General features: G+C 46.2%; 1 protein-coding gene across 2 annotated transcripts in view; it reads right to left on the bottom strand.

Moving 5' to 3' along the window:
- Positions 1-17820, bottom strand: part of Adcy9 (adenylate cyclase 9) — a 123090-nt gene that overhangs the window by 35064 nt on the left and 70206 nt on the right. For both annotated transcript variants that reach the window (XM_008767525.4, NM_001371690.1), the window contains exon 3: positions 3876-4066. In XM_008767525.4, the coding sequence (XP_008765747.1) occupies positions 3876-4066 (191 nt within the window). The remainder of the gene's footprint in view (positions 1-3875; positions 4067-17820) is intronic.

Raw genomic sequence — 17820 nt, 5'->3', positions numbered from 1 at the left:
ACACACATACATACACACACACATTCACACACACACACTCACTCACACACACACAGGTGAAGGATTAATCAGATTCTGCTGAGCACGGTGGTGCAGTCTTATAATCCCAGAGGCATAGGCAGAGAGATCAGGAGTTCTGAGATAGCCCTGGGCTGCATGAGACACTATCTTATAAAAAGAAAGAAAAGAGAAAGAAAAATGAAAAAAAAAAGTCTAGATTAGTTTTAGTAGACCACGTTACTATGTTGTGGGAAAATTCCATCAGAAAAACAAAATAAGAAAAATAGTATTTTGGGAAATGTCTATACATCCAATAGCACTCAAATGACATATGCATGTCTGTCCACTTAATTAACATACGTGCTTTATTACACTTTTGTTTCCTTATGCTGTGTGCATGCTGGGGCATGCATGTGGAAATCAGAACAACCTGTGTGGGCCACCTTGAGGGTCCTGAGGACTGAACTTAGGTTGTCAGGTTTGGTGACAAGCACCTTTACCTCGTGAGCCATCTCGTGGGTTTCAAAATGTCTTTAAAAATATCTTCTGACTTATAATTGTGGGAAACAGGATCAAAAACATTGTCACATACCTGTACTCTCAGTACTTGGGGGACTGAGGCAGGAGGACTGTGAGCGTGAGGTTTCTCTGGGTTAGATGGTAAGATTCCTCCCAAATGCCTCTCTGATTTCTCAGTTTGTAGAACAGGTAGCAATGGCTGGTGTGGTAGCCCAGGGGTTAGAGAAATCCTGTCTGGGTTGTTGACTCAGAATTTTACAAGCCAACCGGACTTTCTTTTGTATCTCAACCTGGGTTCATCCTGAGACTCTATTGCAAAAGGGAACATATTTTGAGAGACACCACTCTATGCTAGGCCTCTTCAGGGTACCAAGTCATAAATCCACCAGGACTTTACTCTCTTGGACAAAGTGGTCCCTGACACAGGAAAAGCAGTTTGCTGAAGGGGAAGCAAACAGACTCTGCACAGGATCCCAGAGCAGTGGAAAAGCTCACGTTAGGGCAGACAGCATTACTAATGTCATGAGTTCAAGGCACTGACTGACAGGTGACTGGAGACTGGCACAAAGAACGCAGAGCAGACAACTGACACTTTACAAAATCTGCTCAAGAATGGGTCTTAAATAGGGCTGATATCATCCTCACTGTCTTGGATGCAGACTCAGCGTTCTACCCCTCTGGGTAGAATCGGCGCACAGTTATGCAATGCTACTGAGTTCTCAGGCCTGGATGCCTGCTCTCTTCTGGTGCTGGGGAGATGGGACTGTAAGAAGGGCTCCTGGCAGTACCGACTCCACCCTGTGGCCTGCCTTTTATCTCTTCATGTGCTGTATACCCCAAATGTGGAATCGACCCACACCAGTGTTCTGGGATCTAGTCTGAAGAACCCTTACCACGTGGCCAAACCACCCATCCAGAACCCAGACATTATACCTTATGAGCTAACTCATCCTTCCCTCCTGGAAGGGACACAAGGGCCTTCTTTCCCCTATCTCGCAAATGTCCTGGCCATTCAGTCAACTCAACAGACCCTGTCTTCCACTTCCAGGAAATGCATTTGGAAACGTGAACATGACAACAGAATATGATAAATAGTTTTTACCCTTCTGATCAAAACAGGTTTGCAACTACAAGAACATAGTTTTTCAAGAGAAGAGAGATCTGTCTTAAGGCATTTTAGCCCAGAATCCCTGGCACTAGAGTTGCTGGTGTATCCAGGGGAACCCAGCCACGCATGCCCAGCAGGCAGACACATACGAGTCATTAATTTTGAGTTTTGAGCTCTATTTCTCCACTAAGTAAGGCTCAGTTTGAGGCCTAGGGGAAGCCATCTTTCCCCACGCACAAAGAACACTTTTGGAAAACCGTGGGTTTTTTTTGTTTGTTTGTTTTTTGTTTTGTTTTATTTTAATTCTCCCTTTAAATCAGATATTCTGACTGCCCTGCATATACAGGGCTCTAACACTACCATCCTCAGCTGTCGCCCATGGTAGTAGCCCAGGTGACACTGGGCAATGATGGGGACATTTGGATTAGCATAACTGGGATATGTGGTACTAGTAGGCAGAGGTCAGAGATGGGGTTGACCATCTGGAAATACACAGCACAGCCCAATATTCAGGATTATTGGGTCTGAAATGTTAGAACTGTAAAGAACGTTCTTTAAATTAACGAAGCACACGAGTGACATGGGAAGTGAGCTTTCAATAAACCTAGACACGGCGCGACCAGAAGTAATCAGACAACCGGCACCGAGGTTCAGAACCTTCACGTGTAAAATAACATGGACATGTCAAACGACCGCCACATTGCAAAGCTAGCTTATTTTCTGTTTGTTTATTTTGGAGACAGGGTCTTGCCCTCTAGTTTAGACTGTTCTCAAACTCACAGTAATCCTCCTGCTTCAGCCTCCTGGATGCTAGAATGATAAGCCACCCAGCCTACAGAAACACTCAAGCTTAAAACACGCAGCTAGCTTTGAAAGCTAATGAACATGGGTGAGTCACACTAGACAACAGCTGTTCCCATAGCCCACCACCCACCATTTTGTTCTCTGAGAGCTCCAAAGGGCAGAGAACTATCAGAAGCATCTTGCTTTCTTTTTAAAAATGGAAACAGCAAATATTTAAACATGAGAATAAACAGAAGGGGCAAGGAAAGCACCATCAGTAAGATGCTCCAAGTGAACACTCAAGCGCCTGGGTTTGATTTCAGTTCCCCGTGAAGAGCCGGGGCTGTGACCTACACTTAAACTCTGAGTGCTGAGGGGGCTGACAGGACACTGGCCTACCAGTTAGCAGGGTCTAATTGGTGAGTCCCAGGTCCTGGTGAGAGGCTGTTTCTAAAGGAGGAGTTGGGGGAGGCGGGTAGGGGAGACATCAGAGGCTGACCTCTGGCCTCAATGAACACACACACACACACACACACACACACACACACAGAGCCAGAGACACAGAGCATGAATAAATAAAGTAAAAGTAACAAACAAAAGGCCCCAACTGGGAAACTAAACCCAATAGATATGGGAAACACAGTACACAATGAGGAAAACTTCTCAGACCCGAGGTTGAGTATGTTAGTCCCTCAGTAGTTTTTAATGACCTGTCGTCAGTCCAGACATAGGCACTTCTAGACTGTCACGGGAGATCTCTGTCGCACTAGCAAAACATCAGAATATTCTCACCAATACTGTTCTAATAGCACTAGATTGCAAGATTCACCCATACAACACAATTATATAATCACAAAATGACAGGGCAATGCGTGACTCTCTGCCAGTGTGAGGTCAGCCTGGTCTGCAGCTAGTTCCGGGATATCAAAGACTGCGCAAAGAAACCCCATCTCAAAACACCAACACCCAACCCAACAAAACAGAAAAGGTAATCATTTACTTGTGGATTTCAAAAAACAAAAGTATTTAAGGTGGTCTCCAAAATAAAACGGATTCTAGCTCTGCACACATGACGTAAGGGAGGTTTACTGGTGTCGTCGTTATCTTTGAGAAGCCCCCAAAGACACCACAGGCTAAAGAAAAAAAAATTAACCAAGCTGAGAAATATCTTCAAGCAGAACAGAGAGAAAATGGAGGTGTGTAAAGTGTTAAAAAAAAAAAAGGCAAGGATATTAGAAATGTGCAAAGTAACTAACTTTATACTAGATTCTTTTTTTTTTTTTTTTGGTTCTTTTTTTCGGAGCTGGGGACCAATATACTAGATTCTTAAACCATAAAAACTAAATTGAAAGGCATCCTGAGTCGTGCGCCCTAGGGCATTGATTAGTTCATGTTTTCTACTGTAGGATTACTACAAAGTCGTAGAAGAGAGAAAGAGAGAGAGAGAGGAAAAAAAAAAACTAACCTTAAGGTTATCAAAGGTTTTGACAGTCTGCGCCAAGTCACTGACACTCCCTGGCGATGCTGTCCCCTGTCCCCTAGGGCCTGAGGACACCCGTGAGTCGTCAATGACCTCAAAGCCAGAAAGCAGGGCCTCTGCACAGCTGCAGTGGGACTCCTTGGCTCTCTGACCCGATATCAGGTATGTCTTCAAACCTATGACGGATAAAAGTTACAATCAGCACAGAGGGAAAGTATGGTTGGCCCAAGTGCAGCTGGCTGGCTCCTGTTCTCTGTGGAAGGTGAAGCATGGTGCTGCGAACCGTGAGGGCCGAAGCTTACCTACCGCGCCTTCCCGTCTTCCCAGACAGAGGAGCCTCGGAGACCACTGCCTCCAAGATACACTGTTTATTTCCACAATGTTTGCCCGTGGCTGGCTGCACGGTTTACCTCTGGGAACTAAAATAATAAATGTTAACAGCTCTTCCACGGAGGCATCTCGCATCTGCTCTGTGGAGGAGGCAGAGCAGACTGACGGCCAGTTCCCCAGTCTGCTCGGTTTGGTTCTGACCTGCGAATGCCCATCTCTGACCATTAATAGTAAGGAGTCATCAACTCGAGGGTGACCGTGACACCAGGCAGGGTTCTTCATCCAGGAAACTGTCCAACTGCACTGCAGGAGAAAATGTAGCTTCTCCTGGAGGAGGTGGCACCCAGACTAGAGAAAGGGCTGAGCAGGCGCACCTTAAGAGCCCCGAGCCTGAGCATGGCCTCTTGGTCCCAGGCCGAGCACACCCTCAGAAGCACCCTGTGGCGGCAGCCTGTCTCTGCTGTCACGGCTCCCTGGGGTCGGCTGTTGCCAATATCATCAGGCACTCCTCCACTCTACATTTACTAAGAGGAATGCAGGGGGGACAGGAGGGCACATGAACAAACCATGGTTGGAACCTGTGTGGAATCTATCACTTGAAGAGGGAGCCCAGATGATGGATGGATGGGTGTGACAGAGGTTTTGTCACCAGCGTGCAGGGTAAGTATATACCGGGTAACCAAAGAGTGTGAACATGTCCTCTCCAATGCGGAAAGGCCGCTACCAACAGGATTAAGAGGCAGGCCTACCAGTGGCAGATAGGTCACAAGGAGCTTCCCCCTTGTGGATGACTGAGGTTCTTATAAAGGCTTTATGTGGTACTGGAATAGCTTTTCCTTCAGCCCTGTGACAACAGTGCCTCAGAAGGATACAGCCCTCACCAGGCAACCAAATCAGCACTAATGCCTTGATCTGAGACTTAAAAACATTCAGAGCTCTGAGACATAACTTTTTTTAAAGGATTTATTTATTTATTTATTTATTTATTTATTTATTTATTTATTTATTTATTATATATAAGTACACTGTAGCTGTCTTCAGACACACCAGAAGAAGGTATCGGATCCCATTACAGATGGTTGTGAGCCACCATGTAGTTGCTGGGATTTGAACTCAAGACCTCTGGAAGAGCAGTCAGTGCTCTTAACCACTGAGCCATCTCTCCAGTCCGACATAACTTTTATAAATTACCTAGTCTGTGGTATTCTGTTATGACAGAACCATCAGACTAGGACAGAAAACTTCATCCAATAGCATGTCCTCCAAGTGAGGTCGGCCCAGGCACCCATCCCCAGACAGTGGTATTTCATAGTCTAAGGGGACCCCACCAATAAAAGAGCCTCTGGTAGGTGTAGTCAACAGATGATGCTAAACTTAGTATGGCTGGTTGGGACTCTCTCTCTCTCTCTCTCTCTCTCTCTCTCTCTGTGTGTGTGTGTGTGTGTAGTGTGTATGTGTGTGTGTCATTTGTTCCTGAGATGGACACACAAGCCTCCATACTGCCAGCTGTAGTTCAGATAACAAGCGAAGGCACACAGGCTGGCTAGCACTGTGAATATAGCTTGTGTTGTTTCTAATGGAGAGTCTGTATTAACCCTCTGGTGGTTCCCCTTACAGCTTCTCTTGATGCAGTCAACATTGTCTCTGGCTTTCTGCATGTCCTAGTTTGTTTTCTATTGCTGTGATACCAGAATCAGTTTAAGGAGGAACGGTTTTATTCCGGCTTGCAGGGGACAGTCCTCCATTACAATAACCAGGGCTCAAGGCAGACACCTGGACGCAGGAACTGAAGCAGGCCGTGGAGAGATGCTGCTACTGGCTTGCTTTCCACGGCTTCTCTGCTTTGTTTTGTTGTTGTGTTTTCTGTATATAACCCAGGGTCACTTGCCCTGCCCACAGTGAGCTGGCCCTTCTGTCACTTCAATCATTAGTCAGGAAAACAGCCCATACCTTTGCCCACAGGTCAGTCTGATGGAGGCAATTCTTAGCTGAGGTTCCCTCTTCCCAAGCGACTCCAGTGTGTGTCAAGTTGACAACAATATAGTCAGCACGTGGAGGTTTAGGCAAATGTGTCATGGCTAATCTCTTTGTGTATCGTGTGTGTGTGTGTGTGTGTGTGTGTGTGTTTGTGTGTGTATGTGTGTTTGTGTGTGTATGTGTGTTTGTGTGTGTATATGTGTGTGTGTGAGTGTGTGTGTATGTGTGTTTGTATGTGTGTATGTGTGTTTGTGTGTGTATGTATGTGTGTATGTGTTTGTGTGTGTGTATGTGTGTGTATGTGTGTTTGTGTGTGTATGTGTGTTTGTGTGTGTGTATGTGTGTGTATGTGTGTTTGTGTGTGTATGTGTGTTTGTGTGTGTATGTGTGTTTGTGTGTGTGTATGTGTGTGTGTGTGTATGTGTGTTTGTGTGTGTGTGTGTGTGTGTGTGTGTAGCCAGGAGAGCAGCTCTCCTGCAGTGCACTCATCTACAGATGTCACCAGAGTCTGCATCATGGATGGCACAGGGAGGCAGGGAAAAAGAGTAAGGGGCCAGTGCAAAAGGCTGAGCGGGTGGTGGTGACAGGAGGCCAATACAGGATCAGGGTGTGTTCTCTGAAGAGGAGCCCTCAGCGTGAGGCTTGGGGTCCATTACCTCTTAAGTGTATGGAATACTTCATCTTGCTTGCTCATCTGTCACCCACGAGACTGGGGTGACATTCCAAGAGTCCGCGTAGACGGCACGGTATGCCTGACAATGGTGGCTGCTATGGTCAATGTGCTTGATGTGCTCATCCCCAAGAGCCCTTTACACAGGAAAGCAGGCACAGAACTGCTCCAGTCTGCTCTGCACTTGGGTCCCCCTCAGGGAGCTCAGAATGACCAACTTGGAGAGACAATACTGCTCTTGCACAAACTTCAAACCTACAAGGCATCTCTAGCAAGGAGGTCTGACAGAGAAGTACCTTTTTGTTTAGGCTTTAGCATGGAGAGCTAAATTTAAAGTAAATCCTGCTGCCCACACTAAAGGGACGTCGGCACGAAACAGAAAGGCAGGTTCAGCGTCCAGTGAGATCCACGGTGACAAAAGAGGCTCTGGGCTTGAGCCTGTGGAAGTCGTGGGCCTGAGTGTTAAGACTTGTGGGTAACCACCCTCACAGACCCTGGCTTCCGACGCAACTCGAAGAGCTCATCTGGGTTCAAAGGCCAAAACCAGGCAGACAAAGCATTTATCTTGTTAAATGTGCACACATGGGAGAATAATTAGTATTATTTCCTGAGAGCTTTCTTGGTAATTCATTTTTTGTTTTTTTTACCTCACAACACTCCTATCTTTTATCAGCTTCAGTTTACAAGGGCTGCGGGGGGGGGGGGTGCTTCCTCGTAATGTGTTCCCACCTAGTGAAAGAATTCATATGCAAGGCTTCTCACGGTTCTCCTCCTTGAATATTTCCCTCCCTCCCTTCCACACTGGAGACGGTGCCCTGACCCAGTGCATGGTAGGCAGGTTCTGTTAGGACACTTTAACACATATATACAATGTATTTTGGTCATATTTACCACCATTTCCCTCTCTTGTTAAGCTCCTATTCATGCTCATTATTCCCTGTATCTCTTATTTTATTCTATAGGATTTTTGGTAACCCGATGAGTTTAATTAGGGTTGCTCACAAGACCACAAGTGAGGAGTTATTTATGGAAGCTTGGTGACTTACCGATGCCTGCACGCACACAGGAGGCTTCTCTTACTAAGTTGCTTGGGCTGGACTCAGTCTCACTTGGTAGCCCAGGCTGGCCTTATTCAATCCTCTCGCCTTGGCCTCCTAAGTAGCTAGGATTCTAGACCCAGCTTTCCTTGGGCGTGTGTTATGTGCAGTCCAAACACAGAGAGGCTAAAAGAGGACACTGGGAATCCTGCTCTCTCTCTCCCCATCTATTCCATCAAGACCAGGTCTACCATTGACACTGGATCTAAGGCAATCCTACCTGCACCCACCCCACTCAGGCTCTGCCCCCAACCTCACAGCACTGGGGTTACAGCCACACACGGCTTATTATGTGGGTGCTAGGGGTCTGAACTCCAATTCCCATGGCTTTACAGTAGCTCTCTTGCCCACTGAGCATCTCTCCATCCCTAGTGTTCTTTAGTTTATCTGTCTCACCTGTGGATTCTTCATCTACGAAATCAACTGCAGCTCAAAAATATTTTTTTCAGAAAATTATATCCAGGGGGCCTGAAGAGATGGCTCAGTGGATAAAATGCCTCATTAGGACTGGAGTTCAGATGCCCAAAACCTATGTAAAAGTGAGGGAGATGTGAGCAGCTACCTATAATTCTGGCACTTGGGAGGCAGAGATGGGATCCCCAGAACAAGTCTGGCTAACTAGTCCAGCTGATTGATGGCTTGGGTTTAAATGCCTCAATAAGTAAAGTGGGAGGGCTATGGAAGGAGACACCTTGCATCAACTTCAGGCCTTCCCATGCATACGCACACATGTACTCACACATGGGAGCACATGCACACATGCAAACATGTATGTATACACGTGCATATCACATATGCATACATGTAAAACAAAAAAAGTATCTGAGTTGACATATACAGACATTTTCCTTGTCTATTTGTGTATCAAACATTGACATAGTGTTTACACTGTACTGGGTGTTCTGGGTAATCTAGAGACAATCTAAAGTAAACAGAACAATTTAAATAGAGTATACGAAAATATGACATTTTACAGAAGGGACATGAACATTCTCATATTTTGGTGTCCACAGGGAATCCTTAAACCAATCCCCCAATGATACCAGGGGACGACTGTGTATCACCAATTCTTTGAGGACAAAACCCCTGTCCTGTACACACTGATGATCAGTTTTAGTGACTGAGGAAATGACCAAGCTCAGCTTAGAGAAGAGTGGTTATAGAGTCTTCCGTCGTGTCCTCTTCAGTGGGGTGCTTGCTTGGGAGTGAGAACTCCTTAGTCACCAAGAATCTAAGGACTTGGTGGTCAGTGCTCCAGAAAGAGAAGACATTTAAAAAAGGCCGAGAAAAAGTGCCTAAGATTGACTTGGGGGTTAAAAGACCAACATAACAACTGCCTAAAAGCTGAGCTCACTAATGATTTAAACAATAACACAAGAGAGGCACCGAGCTTAGGCTGCCTCAGAGCACCCTAAAATGTCTCTTCCCTTTGTCCTGTGGATTGGAAATGACCAAGAAAATAAAAATTATTTTTAAGCTAAAGTTCAATCGGTCAATAAGGAAAACAAGAATTAAAAGTACTCTTAACACATCAAATCACCAAGACCTGGAAAACACTTTAGCTCTTTAATGTTTCTGCTTAAGAGAAGAAGATTGCTTAAAAGTATTTCATTTTTTAATAATAAAAAATTCTATATCGATCAAATTCTTCTACACCTATGTAAAACAAATGGCTGAGGGGACTGACTGCTTGGCTCACCGCTTGATGACAATCACAGGTTTCACCAAACAGTGTGTGTATACTTGTGAGAGTTTATCTGTGAAAAGAAATTAAATCCAAATGACCGTCAACCCCCAGCTATGGTGGTCTTCACCAGGCTGCAGGAGCAGCGACTCTGGAAGAGCGCACTGCGTACACTCACAGCAGCCTGCTGGTCCCAGCCCAGCAAACCCAATCCACACTGAGTCCTCGGTGAGCATCAGGACCTGGGCTGAGGACTAAAACACAGAAACTGTTGCAGCTATGGAAACCGCGTCAAACGAAAATGCTGACCTTAGTCCCCTCGTCTTTAAAACGAAAATGCTACGACATGGTAGTGATGGCACTTCATAGGGCTGCTGTGGGCACTCCATGACAGCTGAGGACTGACTGAGGAAAACTAAGGACACGAAGGACTAAACAGGAGAGCGGCAACTGGTGTGAAGGGAAGGACAGGAAACGAGAGAGTAACGCAATCCCCAACAAGAGGGGATCCGTGGGTCCCAGGCTCCTGCTGACTCTGTGCTCAGGAGTCACGAAAGCTTTTAAAGTGAGTGGGTAACGGAAGAGAAGTGGCGGTCCAGGGTAACTACTGTGGAAAGCAGAGACCCCAGGGCTTAAAGGGCCAGACAATGTTGCTAGTCAATCTGCTTAGGCGCAACACCAGGAGCTGGGAGAAACAGACAACTACGGTGTCTCAGAGGAGGCAAGCCTCCCTGTGCATCAGCAAAGGTATCTGAGCCTGTTTCAGTTCCCAGGGATTTAAGTATGGACAGACACGTGGAAAATTGATTCCAGAAAGAATAGAAATTAAGATTGGAGAAGCGGGTGTGGCTCAGTGGTAGGATATTTGCCCTTCCTGCACAAGGCTCTTTTCCAGACCACGCTGCAAATTAATAAGTAAATCTGAGAAGATGTAACAGGGGAATAACCAAATAGAAAAGTATCTTGAAAAAAGAAAAGAAACCACAGGTTCCTCAGTGGGGGGAAAAATAGAAAGCGAGTTTCAAAAGGTCACTTGCAAATGGTTCCATTTCAGTGCAATGTCCCCGAAATGGGGAACTGGAGGAGACAGAAAGCGGCCTGATGTTGGCTGAGGGCCTGAGGGGATGATAGGCTGTTCAGGAAAGACATAGGCATCTTGACAATGAGCTAAACAAGCAGTGAGGGGAAACGGAGGCCCAGCCTGAGCACTGTGGAGGACTAGGAGACACCAGAGCTTAAAAGACCAGAAGCCGCTACAGCCCAAGCCTGCCCAGGACACGTGGCAACAGATAGAGGTTTCCTCTGCAGCATGATGGACCGACCTGTCAAATACAGTTGTGGTAATGGTTACACAACTCTTAAATACACTAGAAATCACGGAGTTGCAGACTGTAGAGAATCACTCCTCAATAAATCAAAAATGTTTTAAGAACAAAAGAGAAATAAAACTAAGTGAACCCCGACAGGATGCGGGAGGAAATAAAACCAGGAAGAAATATGCATTAAGCATGCAAAACAAAGCCAAGGGGTCAAATAAAGGGGGGGTAAACCTGTCTCTTAAAAGGAACTTAGAAATAGATAATGTGGTAGAGCTACAGTAGAGAACATGTAAATAAGAAATAGTGCTAAATAACCTTGAAGAGCTGAAAATTCTACATGGCAAGAATTCAAAAGTCTGTGAGAGATTACACTCACAAAACAAAACTTGACCTTCACAAGATAGCTCGAAGAATCACCAGATCTGTAATTCTCATATTTGCAGTGTAGCCAGAAAGGTTGCGCCAACACCCAGCTGGGGTGTTAGCCTGCTAACACAGCTCGTCCACAGCATGTGGTGTACCACGCAGTCTCACAGTGCTCCCAACATGTGGCCACAAAGGCGGGAGGCTGGCTCTTCCTCTCCCGGGCATGTGTTCCTGGGCAGGGGCATTTCTGCTGACTCATGGTTTGTGGCACCTGCATCCACACCTCTGAGAAGCATCTTCAGCTGGGAAGGATGGTGCACAGGCCAACAGACCATGGGTGCCAACCTAGTCTCTACCTTCAGGTTATGTAGAGGGATGACAGGATTCTTAAGAACTTGATTAACCTTTAAACAGTCGCACAAGGCTTCAGCATTGGTTGCTTTGTAGAATGTCTATTTGAGTTTCTGGCTTTCTTCTAATTCACACTCCAGTTAGAGGGACAGGCCTGATGCAAATTTCCCACAATTTCCCACTTTAAAAACCATCAGGATCTATATCCCTGCCTCTCTGTCTCTGCCTCCCTGCACCTCCCCTGCTCCCGTGTGTATGTGTGTGTGTGTGTGTGGTGTGTGTGTGTGTGTGTGTGTGTGTGTGTGTGTGTGTGGTGTGTGTGTGTGTGTGTGGTGTATGTATGTGTGTGTGTGGTGTGTGGTGTGTGTGTGTGTGTGTGTGTGTGTGTGTGTGTGCGCGCTGGATATTTTGTCTGCAAGCGTGCACAGACCAGACAAAGACCGAATCCCCCAGGACTGGAGTTATAGATAGTAGTGAACCATTTTGTAAGTGCTGGGAACTGAGCCCAGGTCTTCTGGAAGAGCAGCCAGTGCTCTTAACCACAGAGCCAGCTCTCCAGTCTGTTGCTCTTTCTTTCGATGAACATTCTGTGTGAGGGCTGCTCCAGTGTCTGAAGCAGTTTTACGGGGCACATGGCAGAGACAAGTCCCCAACCCTCTGCTTGTTGTTTGAGTTCTGTGGACTAGACTGACCCAGACTATAGCCGAGCTCTATTTCTGGCCCTCGTTATACTGTTTTTGACAATGTCTCACTAAGTTGCCCAGGCTGGATTTGAACTCACTTTGTAGTTGAGGCCTTGAAGTGGCACTCTTCCTGCCGTGCCTACCAAGTAGCAGGGATCACAGCTACCGGCCGTGTTCTAAACCCTGTTCCTTGTAAGCATCTCCACGGCCTCCGATTTCATCTGTGCAGGAGCACCAGTCTTTTGTTTTCTCCTTTCAGGGGAATCAGAACTGTCTGTGTGACCGATTGTTTGGTATCCAAACCTCCAAGACGCTGCTTGTGCACATGTGACTCTGATCCTCTGGTCCGAGGGAAGGTCAGGGAGTGGGGGACTCCGGTGTAGTAGGACTGTCATGGGTGCCTTGAGAAAAATCACAGCTGTGCTGCAGAGTCACATACAAAATGAAAGCAAAAGCAAGGGGGTGTGTGACTTTCTAGAGGAGGGCCGTGTGGCAGGGCACCTGACACAGACACAGCTCATGGAAAACACCAACAGGGACAGAGCTCACTTACGAGAAGGGGCTGGAGGAACCCTCGGAGGCTCCCTGGCCACAGGATGGCTACTGAACTTCACTGTAGGCCCTGGGGGGAACAGTTGTTGTGAGAGGAGGAAATGGGCAACAGTCCAGGAAAGAAGGTTCCAGAAGAGGAGAGGTGCTCACCCCTGAGATGACACAGTACCCAGAGAAGTTAGTGCCACAGGAAAGCAGAATCTAGTTAAAACTACCGCTTGGCTTCGTTAAAGCAAACCATAGTGTATACCAGCACGTAGCAGGGTCCCGGATGACAGGAAAGGTTTGCTTTCTATATTATTACGTATTTTCATCTGTACTGTGCTTTCAAAGAGCATCAACTCCATGTGGTGGCTTACATCTGCAAACCCAGCACCCCATACTTAAAGATGGGAAGTTGAAGGTCACCCTTTTCTGTGGTGTGAAGTTTGAGACCCGCCTGGCCTACACGAGACTGTCTCCAAAGAAAGGGAGGGGGAAAAGGGCAGAGGAAGGGAGGAGAAGGGAGGAGAAGGGAGGAGCCTGCCAATCCTACCGAGTTCCAGGCCAGCACAACAGAAAACCTGGAGGGGGAGAGGGGGAAGAGGAAGGTGAAAATCGGAATTTGTTTCAGAATATTTTAGACAAAGAAAATGAGTCAGGAAAAATGTGCTGAAAAGTTGTGATCTGACTTACCTCAGATAGAGAAGCCATCACACTGATCTAGCCCCATGCTCCCCAGGCTCTTAAACAACGTGTAGCACTAATGTACCCGTTAAAGCAGGTGGTGAGGTGACTCAGTACTCAGAACCAGAGTCTGCCCAGGAATCACAGGAGGAGAGAAATTAGTCTCAAGAGGTGTCCTCCGACCTCTATGTGGCTGCACACACACACACACACACACACACACGCATGCATGGATGCATGGACTACTACTAATTCATATGGATGGTATCACTTTACGAGTACTCTTTCTAGAAGCTGCTGTCTTTGTGGAGCGTTCTCTCTGTGAGACTTGCTCATCTTGATATATGAGATTTGTGTTCACTAATTTTCAATATTGTGAGGTTTCCCACTGAATAATGTTCTACAATTTGAAAAAAAAGAAAAGCAGCATTAGCCCAACACCAACTCCGAACCCCCGAGTCCTGGTGAAAGTAAGAGAGATGCCAAGCATGAAGGTGCCCACCTGTAATCCTAGCATGTGGGAGTTGAGGCAGGGGGATTCATGAGACCATCTTAAACACAATATATGATAATAGGATTAAAATACGCAAAAGACCACTGTGAGCCATACCTGGGATACACAGTTTCAGGTCAGCACAATGTAAGACCTGGAAGAGGATTCAGGCAGAGAGAGCTTGTGCTCACGCCTGCTGGCTGTCAGTTGAGGCTAATGTGCCTACATCTGCCATCAATAAGAGACGAGAAACAGCCACAGAAACACCCCCATCACCAAAGGTCAGAAGTAAGTCTCTGCCAGGTTACTGCTGATAAAAGGGTCCCAACACTTCAGCAGAGATAAGTTCTAGATCCAGAGGAGGACCTTCTATAGGGTCCCAGAAGTGAAGCGGGCTTCTCTTCAAGGTCCCAAGCTTGTTGCAAGGAGCAGATGATGCATGGGGAGGCCATGGGCTGGAAGGAGCAGACTCCTGCTGTTGTCCAGTTCAGGGGTCTCTAGCCATATGCAAATGAGGCATCAAACAAGACAAGTAAGATCAAGAATTTGGATTTGTTGTTGTTGTTTAATGCATTAAAGTTTACGTAGCTATATAGGGCTGTCAGCTACCATAATGGACAGCAAGGCTCCACGCTCACCCTTATGGCCAGGATTGAATGAACTGAAGACCGCCACTCTTCCCCTTACTAAACAGCCGCCAGGTAGTTAAAGACAAAAAAACACAGAATGGGTACAGAAGAAGTGTACCTCGATATGAAACCGTTGAAAATATAAATTCTTGTTATGGATAGCGCTCAGGGGCTAATACTACAAGGTGGAAATTTCCCTGTATAGCCACTTCAGAAGCACACAGCAGATTCATGCAGAATGGCAGATGTCCTAAGAAACAGAATTGCTGGTAACACTGGAATATCTTCAGGAAAACTTAAATGAGATGAAAATTTGGTTTTAAAAATGTAATTCAGGGGCTGGAGAGATGGCTCGGAGGTTAAGAGCACTGGCTGTTCCTCAAGAGGGGCCCAGTTTAGTTCCCAGTACCCACATGATGGCTTGTAACTGGTTACGGCTCCAGTTCCAGGGGATCTGACATCCTTCTCTGACCTTCCTGAATACCTGGCACACGTGTAATATGTAGACAGACATGTAGGCAGAAGATCTATTTGCAAAAGCAAACAGATCCAAAAGATTTTTAACACAATTCAAAATCTGTATCTATTTAGCTCGAACTTGACACGATATCCTCAAAGATGCTTTTGGTGTGAATATTTGTGAACCAGGCCATACGTTCCTCTTTGTTGCACACTCTAAATTTTACTATTTGATTCCTAAAAATAGATGGGGACACAAACACCTGAGCTCACTGACCTTTCACACCCATTACAAGTGACACAGGTATTTCAACACACCACTGCACAAATGACCGTGCTGGGGGCTTGAATGTTTAACTGGGCACATGGCCACAATGCTAATAGGATTGAGCCCAGAGAACACGTTCCAGGGAAGGTTTTACTCCACTGTCCCTATTGAGGACTTACTGGAGGCGAATTTAGAAAGCAGACAGAATCCAACTTGGGTCACCTCAATTCCTCTTGAACGTCAATGTCTCCAAGGTTACCCTACCGTTTCTCCCTCCTATTGTATGGCTGTCCAGGAACAGCCACCAGGACTGTGAGCACAGTGTAATCCCATGGTGCACTACCAAGTCAACTGAGCACAAAGACCAGCCTCCCGCTCAATGGCTTCTGTGGTCTACCGAGCTGGCATGGCCCCTGTAGGCTCATGTATTTGAATGTCTGGTGCCCAGTTGGTGGAACTTTTTGGCAAGGTGGTGTTGCCTTACTAGAGAAGGTGTGTCTCTTCTCTCTCTCACTTCTTCCTTCCCTCCTTCCCTCTCTGCCTTCTGGTTGCATCTCCAGATGTGAGCTCTCAGCTACTGTTTCAGCACTGTGCCTGCCTGCTTGCCTAGTGCATGTTATCCATCATGACAGTTGCAGACATAGTCTAACGCTGTGCCAATAAACTCTTTCTTCTCCAAGTTACCTTGGTCATGGTGTCTCTTCACAGCAAGAGAAAAGTAATTAAGAGCATAGCTACTCAACAGAAATGTGGCTGACAATATCTGGGTCCCTGGTTGCAAATCAGAAGTCCCTCTATTACAACATCTGGTCTGTTTCTACAAGGCCTTGCATGAAGGGACCTCCAGAAAGAAGAGCTAGCATAAGGTTCTCCCCTTTTGGGGGCTCATCATAAGATCTCTGTGAGGTTCTTTGGAATATTTTAAATCCCCTTGAGCAGCCATAGTAACACATTCTGGAAGCAAGGCCAAGCCACAGGTCCTCGACTCTAGCAGACCCAGTGACTCCTTTTCATTAAACATTTATTATCTTTACCACACACTTAAACTGTAATGCCTTCTTTCCAAAGTGGAAATAAAATCCAATTTATAGACAACATAATATTTAATCATCGAGACCATCAAAAACATTTCTAGCAAATTTCCAAAATACCTCCTCTGCATAGCCTTTAATCAGCTTCCCTTAGATAGGGCAGTGAGTGTTCAGCAGGGGAAGTGACCTTAATAGTAGTTGAAATCTGGGAATAGTGGTGCACACATGTACGTTCTAGCACTTGGGGGGTAGAGGAAAGAGGATATGGAGGTCAAAGCTAGCCACAACTTCTTGGCAAGCTCCAGGTCCCCCAGAATTATAATAAGAAAACCCTGTCCTACAGAAACAAAATAAGAGAGAGAGAGAGAGAGAGAGAGAGAGAATGAATCCCACAATTCTATACATGTATAAAAGTGTGTGTAAAAGAATATATGTCCATGTGCATGTATATGTAAATATACACACATATAGAGACTATTTAAAAATGCAAACCATCTTTTAAAAGGGAATATTAACTCTAATCATTCATTATTTCAATAAATAAAATACTCTTAGAACCTATCGATAATGTGGTTCTACCCGAAGGAAGGTGCTAATGTGGCTAGGCCACCAAAATCACAGACGTCCATCCTCCTGCCACAGAGTGGAGCATAAATGGGCCTGAGGAAGTGAGAGACTCAGCAGTGATGAGGGAGGTGGGTCTGGCAATGGGTCTGAGGAGCAACAAGTGGCACGGGTATAAGCAGAAACAGAGCGTTCAAAGGCAGCCAAGAGGGTGGAGAAAATCAGGATGGGAATGCTAGGTCAAGTGCTGCTAGAAAGAATGAGGCCATCCGAAAAGGGACTCTGGACAACCAGAAAGTCTGTCGGGGGCCTCGCTGGGGAGAGACCTCGAGGCAGGAAAGGACACAGATTGGTAGTGCAGGCTAGCCCTGTCGAAGGGAGGTGTGCAGAGTCAGTGCAGCCATGAAGTACGGCGGCAGGATGGAGTGCCATGGCAGCTTGGGAGGATGGATGTGGTGAGAAGGCTCAAGGGAAGAGGGGACTACAGATGTAAGGAGACATCTAAGAGTAATGTCAAATAGAAGAAAGAAAGAACCTGACATTCTGATGAAGACTCGGCGGGCAGCGGCAGGATTACATAAACCCCACGAAAAGGAAAGAAGAAAGAAAAACTCAGGAGTGGGCCTTAGGAAGAGGGCGGGTTTTGCTTGGTAGAGCGTGACAAGAAATTCCTACTACTGAAATATGGTTAGAGCATTGATTGGCTCTAACTAAACCAGAACGATGTCGTGGAGATTCAGTTTGCATTTCTGAATGATCGATACAAGATATCCCAAGGTTCCCACTGGAAT

This window comes from Rattus norvegicus, chromosome 10 (genome assembly GCF_036323735.1).
Source record: "Rattus norvegicus strain BN/NHsdMcwi chromosome 10, GRCr8, whole genome shotgun sequence".
NCBI classification, from domain to species: Eukaryota; Metazoa; Chordata; class Mammalia; order Rodentia; family Muridae; genus Rattus; species Rattus norvegicus.
This window is presented reverse-complemented; position numbering and strand designations above follow the sequence as displayed.